Here is a 17,753-nt window from a genome sequence, read left to right on the forward strand (position 1 = left end):
CGGTGCAGGCACAACACCGAGGGTTGCGATCCCGTTGCCGGTCCCCGGTGCGGGCGCAACACTGAGGGTTGCGATCCCGTTGCCGGTCCCCGGTGCGGGCGCGACACCGAGGGTTGCAATCCCGTTACCGGTCAGTAAAAAAAGACAAAAAGGGAAAAAAAAAAAAAAGAAATAACAACCTTTTTATGATATACGTTTAATAACTTTAAAAATACATGAAAATTATATAAAAATGTATAAAAGGCTATAATAAAATATGCATTCACATGCTTTTTTTCTGCTATAGTACAATAGAAACTTTTCATATTTATTGCATAGCCTGAATGTTTTTCCATGTCTTTTAGTATTCTTCCACTATACAATTTTATGTAGATACAAAGTTATCTATTGTGTGGATGTATCATAATTTTTAGAAATGGTTCTCCTATCTGTAGACATTTAAGATATTTCATATTGTTTCCTATTCTAAATAATAATGTAGCAGTGGACAATGTTGTAGTTAAATCTCAGTATGCTTCCATTGATTAATTTCCCAGAAATGGAATTGTTGTGTTAAGGGGTATATAAATTTCAAGGCTGTTGTGTATTACCAAATTACCATTTAGAAACGTTGAACCAGTTTATACTCAGTCTTGTTGGAATGTGTATGAACAGGCTCAAATTTATGACCATTCTTATAATCTGATAATATACACAATAATACCAGACATTGAAATACCAGAAGTTATGGAATATTACAGAATGTTTAGTTACCCATTTTGATTCCTCATTCCCTTAAAAATAATAGGAAATGAATGCCTTACCATGTATGTCTAGAGTTTTATAGCATTTCTATTGGGCAAAATAACACACTTAATGTAAATTCTTGCATTAATACCTATCTAAAGTTTGGGTTCTTTTTTTTTTAATTAAGGTATTATTTATATAAAATTGCCATTTTAAGTGTATAGTTTGATGAGTTTTGATAATTGTGTTCAAACGTGTGACTGTCACCACCACCAAAGTATAGAACAGTTCCCTCTTGCCAAAAAAAAGTTATAACTCTTTATGGTTGATCTCCCTCCCCTCCAATGTTCCCCTCTCATGCTCTACACAACCACATATTTGCTTTCTGTCACTATAATTTTGTTTTTTGAGAATTTCATATAATTAGAATCGTGAAATGTTTACAGTCTTTTGTGTTTGAGTTCTCTCGCTTAGCATGTTTTCGAGATTCGTTCATATCATTGCAGGTATTGATATTTTATTCTGTTTCTATTTTATTGTTGAATAGTATTCCATAATATCGATATCTATAATTTGTTTATTCAATCACCAGTTGACAGACATTCGGGTTGCTTCCAGTTTTGGGTTATTACAAATAATTCTGCCAGGAACATTTGCATACACATCTTGGTGTGGACATATGTTTTTATTTATTTTGGGTAAATACCTACAAATAGAATTTCTAGATCATATGGCAAAGTATGCTTAACTTTATAATATATTGCCGTACTGTTTTCGAAAGTGGCTGTACCTTCTTGCATTCCCACCAACAATGTATGAGAGTTGCCATTTTTTCACATCTTTGCCAACACTTGATTTTGTGAATCTTTTTAACTTCAGCTATTCTCATAGTATGTATAGTATTTCATTGTGGTTTTAATTTGCATTTCTCTATTGACTAATGATATTGTAAGCATTGGATTTTAATATCTGCTTTACAAATGCTAGCATATTTTGAAATAGTGGGAAATAAAATGAGTGCATATTTCCATTTTGTGAGAACTGAAATGGGCATTGACTAATGATATTGTAAGCATTGGATTTTAATATCTGCTTTACAAATGCTAGCGTATTTTGAAATAGTGGGAAATAAAATGAGTGCATATTTCCATTTTGTGAGAACTGAAATGGGCTGTGTAGGTATTTGTCCAAAATATTCCTGTGGAATTGAGGGCCCATCATATACATGACATGATTTTAGTAGCTTGATGATGTACAGTTAAAGTCGAGTGTCTTCCTACCCCTAAAAGGGTAAGTTAGTACTTTTAGGTTTTTATTTAGATTATTATTATTTTTTTAAATTTAGATAATGTTTGTTCTATATCAGTGATTTCACAAGAATATCCAGAGTAACTTAGTTTATTTAGAAATTTTAGATGAATCCAAGGATTAGACATAAAACAAATATGATTGTGAAAAAATGATGATTTGTCTATTTTTATTTTTCTTTAGGACATTTTCATTCCATCACCAAGTTTAGAAGAACAATCAAATTATGGGAAGAAAGGTGGAGATTTGCATAGTTCATCTTTGACTGTTGAGTGCTCTAAAACTTCAGAGATTGAACCAAAGAATTCCACTGAGGATCTTGGGCTATCTTTTACAGGGGATTCTTGCAAGTTGATGCTTTCTACAAGTGAGTATAGTCAGTCCCCAAAGAAGGAGAGCTTGAGTTCTCATGGGATTGATGAAGATGGAGAAAATGCACAGATTGAGGATACTGAACCCATGTCTCCAGTTATGAATTCTAAACTTGTTCCTGCTGAAAATGATAGTATTCTGATGAATCCAACACAGGATGGCCAGGTAGAACTGAGTCAGAATGATGACAAAACAAAGGGAAATGACACAGAGACCAGGGATGACATTAGTATTTTAGCCACTGGTTGCAAGAGCAGAGAAGAAACTGTAGCAGAAGACGTTTGCATTGATCTCACTTGTGATTCAGGGAGTCAGGCAGTTCCTTCTCCAGCTGCTCGATCTGAGGCACTCTCCAGTGTGTTAGATCAGGAGGAAGCTATGGAAATTAAAGAACATCATCCAGAGGAGGGGTCTTCAGGATCTGAGGTGGAAGAAATCCCTGAGACTCCTTGTGAAAGTCAAGGAGAGGAACCCAAAGAAGGAAATATGGACAGTGTCCCATTGCACCTTTCTCTGACTGAAACTCAGTCCCAAGTGTTGTGTCTTCAAAAGGAAATACCAAAACAAGAATGCCCAGAAGCTATGGAAGTTGAAACTAGTGTGATTAGTATTGATTCCCCCACAAAGCTGCCAGTACTTGACCAAGAATTGGAACATAAGGATCAGGAAGCTTGGGAAGAAGCCACTTCAGAGGACTCGAGTGTTGTTATTATAGATGTGAAGGAACCATCTCCCAAAGTTGATGTTTCTTGTGAACGTTTGGAGGAAATGGAGAAATGCTCAGATTCCCAGTCATGGGAAGATGTTGCTGCAGAAAGAGAACCGTGTGCTGAGAATAGATTAGATACCCAGGAAGAAAAAAGTATAGAACATGAAGGAGATCTGAAATCAGTGACAGCAGAAAAGGAACCTGTAGAGGAAGACTCTCCACAGCCTCCCTTGCCTTTAATGAGAGATGATCCTCTGAGACCTGATCAGGAGATGCAGCAGCCACAACCTCAAGAGAAAACAGACAGCTTATTAGCAGAAGACTCAAAAATGGCTAAGGCAAAGCAGCTAGGCTCAGGTGTAGAGCCCCAGCAGCTGCAGAAGATCTCTGCCCATGCCTCACAAAGCTTCTGTGAAAATTCAAGTGGTGAGTGTCATTGTAGATTGTCTCCAATCAAACTATAATTTGAAATGGAAGGTAGGAGAGAACTGTGTGCTTATGTCAGGGCTGAACATTAACTTAGATTTATGTTTATAAACAGCCAATAAACAGCCAATAAAAACAGAAATTTAAGACTTGGGGTTGTATTTTTCTTTTATAGCAGTAATTATTTGTGGGATCAGAGATCATTTGAGGTTTATCAGCTTTATAACTCAGAAGTAGTCAATGTGAATATTTGGAAATTGTACCAATCTGGTTTTTACTGTTTAGGTTCCAGCCTTGCTCTATATTTTTATATTTTGGCAGTTGCCTTGAAGAACAAGGATTTTTTCTAATTACCCTACACAGTAAAATCACATTCAGCACCCTGTTAATGAATATGCAGTTATTGGTTGTTTCTTCCTTATGGGCATTAAGTAGTTTCTAAATTTGGTTCAACCAAAAAAAATAAATACATATCAAACCTTAAACTGGGAAAGATATTAGTCCTTGTTCTTTATCTACTTTATGAAATCCAGCATGAGAACATAGATTACTTTCTAAAATATTTGTAGAGTATTACGTATGATAGCTAAAAGAATTCAAACTTTCTAAAATGCCCAGAGTATAATGTAAAAACAAAACAAACTCCAAAACAAAACAAAATAAACACAAAATACAAACTTCAGAAAACAAGATTCTAGGGATATAGAAATGAGAAAACAGTATTCAGGTAACATTATATCTATTAGTATGGGTCACCGTACCTTTTGGTTTGCTTGGAATCGTCCCAGTTTTATACCCATTGTCTTGGTGTGATTAATAAAAGTACTCTTTTTTACTCTCAAAATCGCCCCTATTCATTAGACTTTATATTTTATTTTTATATTTAGGATTTTTAATTTTCTTTTCAGAACAGGAAATGTTAGAGCTAAAAAAGAGGTTAGGGGTTATTGGGTTTAGTCTCATAGTCCTAAAGTTATGTAGCTAGTTAATGATTGAGGTGGGACTAGAATCTAGTTCTCCTGATCCCCAGGTCTGTGCTTTTTCCTACTGTAAAACTGTATAATACAGTTTTTCTGATTCTGAAGAGTTATAGTAAAGAACAATCCAAGTGACCTAAAATTCTGTATTACTGAATATTTTTGTAATTTCATTACATTTAAATAGTATTAATGACCCAATCTAAGAAAGTATCAGGGTTTGTAGATATGTGGTTACTTAGGAGTACTTTTTAATTATCCTAATAATTGTATGCAAAAAGTACCTTCTAAAACATTGAGATATTAATTGTACTATGTTACCAGTATTCTTCATGAATTTTTATTTACACTATTAATTGGCAGAGTCAGCTCTTTTTTGGCATAGACACTGCCATAGTAAAACTTATTATTTTACTAATATTTATCCAGATTACTGAAAATGCTAGTAAATGATTTTCTTCTTACTTAAAGATTTTAGTTCTTGAGCAAACAAATAGCAATGAAGACAGTGGTTGCAAAAATAGTATTTATGAGGAGAAGCTAAAGAAATTAAAATAGTTCTATTTGGAAATTAGAACATGAAAGGAGATTAATAGTTTTTTTGTTTTTGTTTTTTTAGGTGGCTGGCCAGTGCAGGGATCCAAACCCTTGCTATTAGTGTTATCAGTACCACACTCTACCGAGGGAGCTAACTGGCCAGCCCCAAGAATAATAGTGTTTGACTTAGAGAATTAGTCTAAAATAAAGTAAATCATTCAGAAGAGCATTGCAAAAAGAACAGAAAAAAAAATTTTATACTTAAAATTTAGTTTAGTTGCTAAACCTTAGGAGAGACTAATTTAAATGAAAGTTACCTAAAAAGTTAATGGTTCTTCAGTCTGGAAAGATAGAATGAAAGGTATGAGTTCCAGGTTTGTTCATTTCTGTATGCTAAAGATATAAGGACACTTTTGTTTTGTTTTTGTTAATAGCTTTATTGATTAAAAAAGAAATACATGCTTAATTGTGAAAAATGTTCAAACAGTACAGTATAGGGGAGATTGGGAGTGGGGAAAGTGAGAGGAGAGAGAGAGAGTGGGGACAGAGAGAGAGAGAATCACTCTAAATGCCCCCATTTATAGATAACCTGTCACTGTTAACAGTTTGTACACCTCTTCAAACATCTGTCTATGGAGAGCACCTGTTAAACCTGAAAAAAGCAAATTTAGAAAGGTGGTATACTTGGAAGCCCATCCTTATTCAACATACAACAAATTTATGGTGAAAAACTGTAACAAGTTCTATAAGCCTTTAAATAAATCCACAAACGGTAGTCTATAATAGATTAATAATAATCAGGAAAGCTAGATATGTTTTAGGCTCTAACTGTAACCTTTGTTGGCTTACTTGATGGAATGTCATCATAACTGGTTATATTAATGTCAGAGGCAAACTCTTAGGGTGCATGGTGTCACCCAGTACAGAAATTCTTATATTTTTAATTAGATGGCTTTTAGTCAATTATAAGAAGTGACCAATTCTTCTTTTGAGAACAAAAGAAGAAAAAAATGGGCTTTAAACTATAACAAAGTTTGGAGAGACCTTACTGACATTAAGAGTTTTAAATATTGCTTTGGACTAATTAATTCTTTAAAGTCCTTAGTAACAAAGACAAACTCCCTGCTCAGGTGGTTTGACAGTTGGTAGTGTTTCCTTTTGTTTCCTCATTCATATCCTTCTTCAATGGTTGATATGCTGTCATATGATAGGATAGCCTATGATAATCTGGGAAAGCAAGAAGGGACTTGATAATTTAAATATAGGAGTGCTAAATGTTAAAGAAAGAGCTGAATATTTGGAAAACTCCAGTAAATTTTTTTCTTTTCCTTTTTGTCTTTTTTCGTGACCGGTAACGGGATCGCAACCCTCGGTGTCGCGCCCGTACCGCAACCGGCAACGGGATCACAACCCTCGGTGTCACACCCGCACCGCGCTCAACCAGTGAGCGGACCGGTCTTTATATGGGATCAGAACCCTCGGCGGGAGCACCACCGCGCTCCCAAGCGCCGTACTCTACCGAGTGTGCCACCAGGCCGGCCCCCCAGTAAATTTAAAAGGATAATATATGCCAGTAAATATATTTTGCAGGATTTGGTGATAATTTGGTTAGATTAGTGGTGTTTTTCAGATGAGTGAACAAAAGCAGAGAAATGGGAAAGCATTTGGAGGACATTGAATAGAGGCTTTGTGAACATGAACAATTAAAGACTGGAAATGTAGGCTGCTACTAGTTAATTGGATGCTTACTTACTAAAGAGTTAGGAATTTATCTTCTAGTGCAAGCCTTGAAGTTTTTTGACCAGGAGCTAACATGTTCAAAGCCGTGTTTTATAAGGAAGGCTGTTTTGGTTGCAGTGTGCAGAAAAGATGGGAGTTGGGGAGAGAAGGCTACTTCAGGCAGAGAAAGTGATTGATAGGCTGTTGTAATAATCCAGGAATGAGGCACTGAAGACTGGTGAGGGTAATGGCAGTGCTGCTCCCTAGGGCCCATAAAAGTCTGTTTTCCATTAGGTTATAGTGAAACAGATAAATGGTGCTAAAATTACTTTTCGTAAGTTTTATCTAGTACTGTGCAAAGGAAACCCTGTTATAGGGAAATAATTTTCAGTAATTAATGCTTGCATATTATATTTGCATATTGGCTAAAGATTTCTTACAGATTTTCAGAAGTCTGGATGACCAGTCGTGATATGAGGGATGGTTCCTGTCAAGAGATTAGTACAGGTGGTCTTTCATTATCGATGTTCAGGAATGAAAATTCTATAAAATATATCTTTGGAATGTGTGAGGCTTTGTGAGATGTTTTGTTTTGGGTTTTTTGGGTTTTTTTTAGTTTTTATGTCTCTTCTAAGTTGTTCTTTATTAGCCTAAAGGACTTGCTTTATAGAACTACCAGAAAATGAATGTTTGTGTACCTGGCCAATTTCTCTTTCTTCTGTAACTATGGTGGAAGTCTTTGCTAGTTAGATGTGATGTTGAGATTCTTCGCTCATAGTCTACACTTTCTTTAGCTGAACATATGTACTTCTATCCTTTATTTCTAAAGACCATTTCATTTTCTCTTTTTACCCCCCCCATGTTACTAATCATTATCCCTTAAATATAGATCTAAGAGATTTGTTGTTGTTGTTGTTGTTTTGTGATTTTGAAGGAAAAAAGTATGAAGGTGCTTGATATCAAAGATAATAAAAGATAGAAGTAGTGGAAAAAGATTAAAGAAGCACACTTTTCACAAGTAGTAGTGAGTGGGTTTGCCAGATTATAGTTATTTTGAGCCATCCCAAGAAAGTAAGAACAAATTCTCATATATTAGGTTTAAGAGGGCAGTCTGGCACAATTCTTATTTTCTCCCAAATGTGGCCATTTTATTAAAAGTTTTGAGAAAAATAATTAGAAAATCAGAAAATGTGATTTTATCAATTTGATAATTCTGATTAGCAAAAATTTGGAACTGAGACCTAGTTAAAAAGTAGTTTTATATCTTGGCAAATGTTTTATGCTTGTAATAACTTAATAACTAACCAAAATGTGTACACCAGAGATGCTTACATAAGTGAGATTTACTGTTTTTTTAAATTTCATTTTTTAAAAGTTTATTTATTTATTAATATTATTATTTTTGTTTACATTCTAAGATGTTGTTGTGGAGCAGTTGACAGAGAGGGGGAGATGGGAACCAGGAAAGAAATGGGGTGGGAGAGGAGAAAGGAGCGTGGGTGTGGTTGAGGCCCGTGGCACCACCCTCATTCCTTCAGGGGAAACCAGGAGCTTCCAGTGGTGGCTTGGTTGTTGCTGGGCTGGATGCAGATGTTGGGGGGTATGTGGCTGTGGCTGAAGCCCTTGGTCCCCTAGTGCTCCAGCTCAGGAGCCCAAGGTGTTTCCGGTGGTGGATCAGTGGCCACCTTTGGGCCAGTTGCAGATGTCAGGGGGATGTGGCCAAGGCCCTAGGCCCCCAGTGCCCCTGCTCAGGAGACCAGGGGGCTTCTAGTGGAGGCTTACTGGTCATTGCTGGGCTGGTTGCAGGTGTTGGGGGCACATGGCTGAGGCCCTCGGCTCCCCACTGTCCTGGCTTGGGAGCTCAGGGTGCTTCCTGCGGCGACTCGGTGGTCATTACTGGGCTTGTTGCAGATGTTGAGGGGCATGGCTGAGGCCCCTGGACCACCCTGCTCCCTGGCTTGGGAGCCCTTGGGGCTTCCAGTCCTTCTAGGTTTTATAGGTGTTCTTTGGTGGTGTGAGACCTTTACTAGTTAATATCAAACTTTATCTCTGGTCTGCAGGTGTTTTGGTTTTTCTTTAAGTTCTGTGTTGGATTATTTGCTGTTCCCACCACTTAAACTCTGTACTGGAACTAATTTGTTGTCCTTTGCTTACTCCTAAAATGGAAGAACTTCCTGTGGGGACCAGCACTTGAACCTTGTAGTTGAGCTAAATTGCTGCTTTGCTGCTGATTCCCTGGGGAGGGCTTTTTGTGCAGCTCAGGTTTTAGTTGTTGACCTTGTGTGTACTTCTGGGTCTTGTGAGTTCCGGTACACCTGGGTTGTGTGGAAAGTCTGGTCTGGGCCTGAGTCTTTTCATCAAACTGCACCCCTAGCAGTTCTATATTCCTGACCAGTCCCCACTGAGTGGTCTTGTGCTGATTGAGGGGCAGATCAGCTGTCCATGCTGTGCCCAGTGTTCCCCCTGTTAGCCTGTCTTCCCCACCGCCCATACTCCAAACACTTCCCATGGGGTGGTCTGTGCACTGGTCCCTTAAAATGACTCACCAGTCTCTGAGTGGCTCCTTTTTTCAGTTGTCTGTGTATCCTCACTCCTATGTGGGTCCACAGGAACCCTGTTAGTGGTCTTGCTGGCCTAAGAGCCACCAAAGCCCTCTTCTCCACTGCTGCATCCAAGCAACATCACACAAAGGGCACAGCTGTGGCTTTTGCCAGTTCTTGCTCCGTGCACTCACCAGCTCCAGCGTTGAAGCAGCCAGGATTTGAAATGGTGGGAGCAATCCTTTCTTTCTCTCATTTTGGCTTCTCCTGCCTTCATGAACTCCATAGGTCTCTCCTCCTCTTCCCCTGAGCTCTAGCGGCCCCAGCTTGGCTGTTGTTGCTTTTTAATAGTTGTAAATGGTTGCTGTGTGGGAGAGAGTGATGCTGGGGACTGTCTATTCCACCATCTTGACCGGAAGCCTAAGTGGGATTTAATATTGTGCAGGGACTTAGGTATGAACATTGCTGCTTTGTTCTAGATAAATGCTGGTCAGTACTGCTAAGCCATGAGATCCTTTGTCACCTTTGGCCCATGAGATCCTTTGTCACCTCCTTGAGTAAATTATAAATTACAAGTATTAATATCAGATTCTCTGAAGAATCTCACACACTGCTAAGCTTTTAAATGAACTCTTTGGGTTAGCATTGCACAAAATTACAGTGTTTAGACTTGAAATTGTCCAATTTGTATTGTTAGTATTCCTAGATATACTGTCTTGGAGCTCAGATGTTTCAGTGTTCCTTTTGACACCATGTTTCTCAGGTCTTCCAAAGTTTGAGCTTCCTCTATTTGCTTAGCCTCTGGTTGTCTGCTTTGTGTTAGTCCTGTTGTGGATGGCTATAAAGAGAGCAGAGACAATAGTGTGGAATTGGTCGGGAGGCCTGGTGAAGGTGGTGGGAATTTGGGATCAAAGGAAAAGAGTAATTGAAATACTTTTTGCAGTTCTTATTTTTGCTTATTTTATACTTCTGTTTTGGTTGGCTTTTTGTTCATCATTGTTTTGTTTTTGTTTTTTTCTTTCTTTTTTTATTTTTTTTCAGAAACCCCATTTCATTTCACTTTGCCTAAAGAAGGTGATATTATCCCACCATTGACTGGTGCAACCCCACCTCTTATTGGGCACCTAAAATTGGAGCCCAAGAGACACAGTACTCCTATTGGTGAGTGAATAAAAAGTGATGAATTTAATAAAAGGAATGAATAAAAAGGCAGAATTTCTGAGATATCATTCTTTATGCAAGTGATATTTTAGATCTTAGGAGTTGGGCCTGACTGATAAGGTTGATGTGTTTGTCTTAGGAAGAATTGGGCTGTGGTGTCTGATTCTATGCTTTTAATCCCAGGAGATGAGAGATGATGAGAGGAAGGAAAAAAAGGATGGAGGGAAGGAAGAAAAAGAATATAAGGATTTCATTAGATCACTCATAAGGCAATAAAATCTGAGTGCTAAGTTGTGATACAGATTGTTCTACAAGGAAGGGACAAGAAGTAGGGAAGAAGTACAATTTATTCAATACCCTGGCTAATTAATCAGTCTGCTGCTTGACAGGGCAAGAAAACTTAGATCCTCCTTCCCTAAAGCAGCCAGTAGTCTTCTACATTAACCTATTTGTTTTCTCTAGTCAGTGCTGGGAGGTAACAGTCATGCCGTCTGGAGTCTCCTGCTACCTATGCCTGATGCTGGCAGATGTGGGTTGGCTGAGGGCTCATGCAGCATCCTTTCTCCAGATGCAGAAGTGGAACTGAATCCTGTTGATCCTCTTAAGACCAGGTGTCAATACTAGTTCGTAGTTGTTGATACTTATGACAGGATCTATCCTAGGAAACCCCTTCAATCTTGCAGAGCTGTGCAGCCAAACAGGCAAATTGACGATCTCAATTTACTGTTTTTCCTGTTTGTATTTTAGTTTTTTTTCTTTCTTCCTCCCTGCCTCCCTTATTTCAGGTATTAGCAACTATCCAGAAAGCACCATAGCAACCAGTGATGTCATGTCTGAAAGCATGGTGGAGACCAACGATCCCATTCTTGGGAGTGAAAAAGGGGATTCTGGGGCTGCCCCAGAAATGGGTGATAAATTGTGTTTAAGAATGAAACTGGTCAGTCCTGAGACTGAGGCGAGTGAAGAGTCTTTGCAGTTTAGCCTGGAAAGTAAGTTTTATTTTGTTAATCTTGAGTAATTAGTAGCACCAGATCATCTGGGAAGTATTAGTTATCTTCTCGTTATAATCATCGATAGTTTTATAATTATGAATGTATATTCTCATAGATTTAATTCTTTACTTTCAGTCAGTCCCTCTCATGTTACTGAAGTTGGTTCCATTTTATAGTCTCTGTGTTGCTGCTTGTATCTTTGTATTAAGCCGTGTCTATATAAAGTAACTGGTTTTCATATTCAGAAAGAATTTAGGTTAGAAAATTTAGGATTTAGATTTATGTTGACTCTTCTGACAAGAATTGCAGGTTGTTTGATATGGGTAGGATACAGACAAGATACAAGGGAGTGACTGCAAAGTAGGGGCCAGATTCTGAAAGGACTTTTAAAACATCATGGCCAAGGCCGGCCCGTTGCTCACTCGGTAGAGTGCGGTGCTGATAACACCAAGGCCACGGGTTCGGATCCTATGTAGGGATGGCCAGTTTGCTCACTGGCTGAGCGTGGTGCTGACAACACCAAGCCAAGGGTTGAGATCCCCTTACCGGTCATCTTTTAAAAAAATAAATAAATAAAACATCATGGCGAGAGGCTGAAAAATTTTAGTGTTTCAAAACTTTGCGCCTTTGTGCTTGGTGGTTACTTTTCTTGCCTTGCCTATTTCTTGTTCTCCTGCCTGGCAAACTCCTACACACTCTTTAACCAGGAAGGAGGGTCATTGGTAGTGAGGATGGAGATGAGAGGATGAATTTGAGAGGTGAATAGAATAGACAGAACTGGGCCGGCCCGGTGGCGCACTCGGTAGAGTGCGGCGCTTGAGAGCGTGGTGGCGCTCCCGCCGAGGGTTTGGATCCCATATAGAGACCGGTCGGCTCACTGGTTGAGTGCGGTGCAGATGCAACACCGAGGGTTGTGATCCCGTTGCCGGTCGCGGTACGGGCACAACACTGAGGGTTGCGATCCCGTTACCGGTCACGAAAAAAGACAAAAAAGGAAAAAAAATAAAAAATAAAAAAAATAGACAGAACTGTGAGGCCCGTTGAATATGGAAGTAGGGCTGGCCGGTTAGCTCAGTTGGTTAGAGTGCCACCTTGTAACACCATGGTCAAGGGTTCAGATCCCTGCACTGGCCAGCCATCAAAAAAGAAAAAAGAAAAGAAAAGCACCTGGCAATTAGTAAAATCAAAAAATGTGGAAGTGAGGGGGAGGAAACAAATAAAGAATGACTACATAATTTTTTTTTTACTTGTATGGGAAGAGATGAATTGTGATTCAGGAGAAGTTTAATTTTCATTTTAAATGTTACTGCTTAGTAATTCATAATAGTGTATTTCTGGCCAAATGATTAGTCTTTTATAGGAAGTTTGAAAGAAAATTGATTGGTGGAAGTGAGGAAAAACTTGTGTGATTACAAGAAATCTATGTTCACTTGTTAGTCTTATTTGTTTCAATTTCTTTTTGTTATTTGATGCAAATACTAGTAGAGCAATGGGAAGGTTTCTAGGTATGATACTAAGTGAATTCTGTTTGTTTTTCCTTTTTCTCCTTGCTTTGTTTTCATTCAGAGCCTGGAACTGGTGAAAGAAAAAATGGATCTACTGCTGTTGCTGAGACTGTTGCCAGGTAACCAGAGATTGTTGATATTTAGAGAAGTTTAATACATACCTACTGGCAGTGAGGGGAAGATGATTTATCATCAGAGGAAAAAACTTAAAATGAAACTTCAGCATAAAAGATTAAGCAATGTGTTAAGTTGATCTTAGGCTTTCTTATAAACACTCTAAGCCTGATAAAGCTTTTTCTATACTTAGAACTAAGGTATTTAAAGATCTTTTCTTTGTTCATGTGAGAGTGCCCTTTTCTGTTGATGAGACCGAGGTTGTTGTTGCTATTGGTGAGAAAATGGCCTAAGGAGATAGATGTAGGTCTTGTTCAGATCCCTGACTCAGCCGCAGCCTCAGGCCATCTTCTCTTCTGCCTGCCAAATTAACTACTATGTTGAGCTATTATTTTTGCTTTGTCATGAATACAGTAATGCTTTTGAGGGTAAGTATGACCCCATACTGAGATTTTGGTGGTTAGGCTTTGCCATTTCTGGTGGCTGCAATAATAGAATTGTTTCATTTGTTTCTGGCATGAATCATCCAGCATGAAAACACTAGCAGCAGTTGGTGAGATTCTTAAATCAGAGGCTAGGCAGGTACTGTAAATAAGTAAAGCAGGCTAGATGCGAGACAGCTGGAATGTTGAGGACAATGGCCTGCTGAATGTGTGCCCCATTTAAAAGGGTGAGCCCCTGTTCAACTTCAGCCAGTAGTTATCATTCGAGAATGCAAACTTACTGTTGCCTAATCTTTAAATTTTTAAAGAGAAATCTGGATTTTTTTAAAAACAAAATTTTAAGTAAAATATATCTGTGGACTAAATTTGACCCTCAGTTGTGAGTTTCTGAAAATCTTCTCTCAAAATCCTTTGATCTATTCTTGGCTATGTGTTAGACAGATTAGTTGCTTTCTGGGCTCTTGCATATTTAATCTGAAAGATAAGTACTGACCCTTTAATGATAGGTAGTCTTACAAGCTGAAGAAAATTGAGTTTGTATCTGATCTCTTTAGCTTTAACAGAATTTGTATGACAGACAATAACTTGTTATTAGTCTGTACATGTACACATTAAGAGGGAACAGAGTGTGCTGCCGAAGTTTCCTGAACCCTTACAGTGGAATGTAGGGAGGAGAAAATAAGGAAAAAAACTTGAGTAGAGAATTGGAATGGTGGATCATGGAATGAGATGAAATTTATTGATATTGTTGCCGTGCCAGGCTAAGGCCTGGAATCTTCACAGCTCTGATTGTCTAGCCCTTAATCCTGTTCGTGACGCCAATTGTAAAGCTACTTGACCACAACTATGCCAGCTGTGGTGCTCTTTTACCTGCTGGTAATCCTGCACCGACAGGGCCGATTGTTGAGCTAAGGCTGGGTCCGGAGCCCACAGACCCCTCAAGCCTGTTCACAGACTGGGTCACAAACCCTTTACATTGCTGGGCTGAGTCCCCAGACCCCTCACACACAGGTCTATGAGCTAGGTAACTGGCCAAAAGGTCCTTGGAGCCATAGGTTGGAAAGCATGGCTGCACCGGGTGGACACCCGAGGTAGACGCCCGCCCGCCTGCTTCACTAAAACTCCTTTCTCTCTCTCTCTCTCAAGAACACAAGAATAGCAACAAAACACACACACATGCACACACACACGCACACCCACACACGCATGCACACATGCACGCACGCGCGTGCTTACAATGGATTTGCTAAACCACACTCAAGGGACTGGGCCCTGACCAAACTATTCTATTTTCCCAACAGTTGTGAAGCAAATTTTGTATATAAGAAATCTAGATTTAAATTTTTTTGACTATTCATTTACCATTGGGTTCGCCATGAGAAATGATTTAAAGTAAACTCCATTAGAATATTGTAAATGATCATTGCTTCCTCTGCATTTATGTGAAGCATTTAAGTGTTGACTGTAACTGGACTCTGTTCATATTACTTGTAGTCACTTTATTTCTCAATCGTTTTACTATGGAAGATTTCAAGCATATATGAAAGTAGAGAGAGTAGTATAATGGGCTACCATAGATTCATCACCTAGTTTCAAAAATTACCAACTCTGGCCAATCTTGATTCTCTATTGGATCATTTTTAAGATAATTCCATCATTTTATCTGTAAATACTTCGATGCTATCTCTAAAAGATAAGGGTCCTTATTTTAAACTTAATCACATTACTATTATACTACTTTAAAAAATTGACAGTAATTCCTTAATTAATATCATCACATATTCAGCATTCAAATTTCTTTGATTGCCTCATAAATTTTTTTTTTACAGTTTGTTTGAATCAAGATCTAAATAAGGTGCACACATTGCATTTGATTGATATCTGTCTTTTTTACTTTATAGAGTCCCCCTTCCCATGCTCGTTTTCATTATTTGTTGAAGGAACTGGATTGTTTGTCTTATCATTTCCTACATTCTGGATTTTTCTGGTTACATCTTTATGGTATGAGGGTACTTCAAAAAGTCCATGGAACGATAAAGTTGATGGAAAAATAGAATTAGAAGATAATCTGAATCTTTCCATGAACTTTTTGAAGTACCCTAGTATTTAATATAATCCTCTGTCTACCTTATTTCCAGTAAATCATCCTTGAAAGTTTTTTATGGTAATTTGCAATGAGTAAGAAGAATTTGCATTTTGGTGTAAGGTAGTTTGGAGTTTGGGATCCAGAGAGAAAGGATTTTATTCCCTCAGTGCCTAAAAGGATAATAATCTCCAAAGGTATTTTTCCTTTCAAAACTAACACAGTATATTGCTTTAATGTATTATTTTAGTCCCCAGAAGACCATGTCTGTGTTTAGCTGTATCTGTGACACCCGGCAAGGGGATGAGGCTCAAAGGGAGGATCCCCCCTCTGAATCCATCAGGTAAACATTATTTTTATAGCATCTTTTGGACTACATTTATTCTTAAAGTGGTTGGTACCAGAATCTAATATGTACTGCTACTATTTTGTGAGCTTGAGCTTACTTTTTTATCTGAGGGACTATGACATATTCTGGATGGATTCATAAATGAGATGTCATGAGAAATTTTATAATACAGATTTTTGTCCTTATATGCCAGTTCTATTTGAAATGACTCAGTCTTCACACATTTATGAAAATAATTTATATAATTCTATTTTTATCTTTTCTTAGTTTTAGAAATAATGTTTGCTCTTAACAGACTTTTTTTTTTTTGGTCTTTTTTTGTGACCGGTAAGGGGATCGCAACCCTTGGCTTGGTGTCACCTGCACCATGCTCAGCCAGTGAACGCACCGGTCATCCCTATATAGGATCCGAACCTGCAGCGGGAGCGCCACTGTGCTCCCAGCGCCGCACTCTCCCGAGTGCGCCACAGGGTCGGCTCTTAACAAACTTTTTATTTCCTCTTAGTTTCCCATAGGACAAAATATGAGATCCCTAACATCCCAAATTTATAGTTTTTCAGACTTGATAGAATTGATTTTTCCATAACTTTTTACTCAGTAATCTCTTAGAACAGCTCTGAAGCAGAAAAAAACTTTTGAGTTACAAATGTTCCATCTCTATTTAAATAATTAAAGACTATCTTGTTTGGATTGTGTGATTCTCTATTTAGTAGAGGGAAATAAGTAATGGCAATGGAAATAAGCTTGCATTTTCATTATGAGGTGGTATCTTTCACCTATAGTGTTCAGTGATTTTGTAATTAGAGAATATGATAATGTTTTGTCAGTAGAATATCCCTAATAGTGGTGTTGGTAGCATAATTTCTATATTCTTTATTGATAGAAATATTTAGAGGAAACACGTCAGTGCTTTTACTGGGAATTCTGATTATTAAATGTGAGCTTGTTAGTATTCTTGGGAATCAAATGGCCCAGATGGTAAGGAAATCATATCCTTTATTTTGTCAAAAAGCTTGTTAGATGAAATGCCATTTTGTGTGATTCCAAAAGTGGTGTAGTAATGGCCCAGCTATTATTAAATTAATTGAAGGTATTGTATTGCCTCCTTTTTTTAATTAGAGTATCTTAAAATAAAGGGGCCAGGTCCAGGGTTCAATCCCCATACTGGCCAGCTGCCAATAAACAAACAAACAAACAAATAAATAAAATAAAATAAAAGGGCCAAGATGTTGGTGCTATAGAACAAGGACCTGGAAATACAACTGGGTTTGATTCCAGTTTCTCCATAGATAGATCTACACTTAGAACAGAATAGTTAGAAGTTTGTTAAATATGAGGGGCTGGCCCATGGCTCACTTGGGAGAGTGTGGTGCTGATAACACCAAGGCCATGGGTTTGGATCCCTATATAGGGATGGCTGGTTAGCTCACTTGGGAGAGCATGGTGCTGACAACACCAAGTCAAGGGTTAAGATCCCCTTACTGGTCATCTTTAAAAAAAAAAAAAAAGTTTGTTAAATATGGAGATTTATTTTTCCCCGTTTCACTTTGGGTTAATTTTATCCAGGCTTTTTCTGCTAAATTTGCCTTAGGATCAGTTTCTAAATCTAGCATATAGTATGACCATAGTAGAATTGTGTAGCTGGAACCAATGGAGAAAGATAGATGTGGCACTTATAATTTATTGGATTTCTCTTGCTTCTAAAGCTCTTTTCTGGTGCTGAAAATTCCTTCTTTATTGTTTCTTGGGATGTTAATATACATCTTTACGGTAGGTTTTCCTTTATATGTTT

The 17,753-nt window shown here is 38.0% G+C and overlaps 1 protein-coding gene across 6 annotated transcripts in view; it reads left to right on the top strand.

Annotated features, from left to right (window-relative positions):
- The window catches only part of TP53BP1 (tumor protein p53 binding protein 1), an 86,602-nt gene that overhangs the window by 43,280 nt on the left and 25,569 nt on the right, over window positions 1-17,753 (top strand). For 3 of the 6 annotated variants that reach the window (XM_008582552.1, XM_008582556.1, XM_008582553.1), the window contains exons 13-17: window positions 2,218-3,541; window positions 10,356-10,475; window positions 11,261-11,464; window positions 13,034-13,091; window positions 15,863-15,955. In XM_008582552.1, the coding sequence (XP_008580774.1) occupies window positions 2,218-3,541; window positions 10,356-10,475; window positions 11,261-11,464; window positions 13,034-13,091; window positions 15,863-15,955 (1,799 nt within the window). The remainder of the gene's footprint in view (window positions 1-2,217; window positions 3,542-10,355; window positions 10,476-11,260; window positions 11,465-13,033; window positions 13,092-15,862; window positions 15,956-17,753) is intronic. The other 3 variants (XM_008582554.1, XM_008582555.1, XM_008582557.1) reach the window with 3 other exon arrangements.

This window comes from Galeopterus variegatus, unplaced genomic scaffold, assembly GCF_000696425.1.
Source record: "Galeopterus variegatus unplaced genomic scaffold, G_variegatus-3.0.2 Scaffold2665, whole genome shotgun sequence".
NCBI lineage: Eukaryota > Metazoa > Chordata > Mammalia > Dermoptera > Cynocephalidae > Galeopterus > Galeopterus variegatus.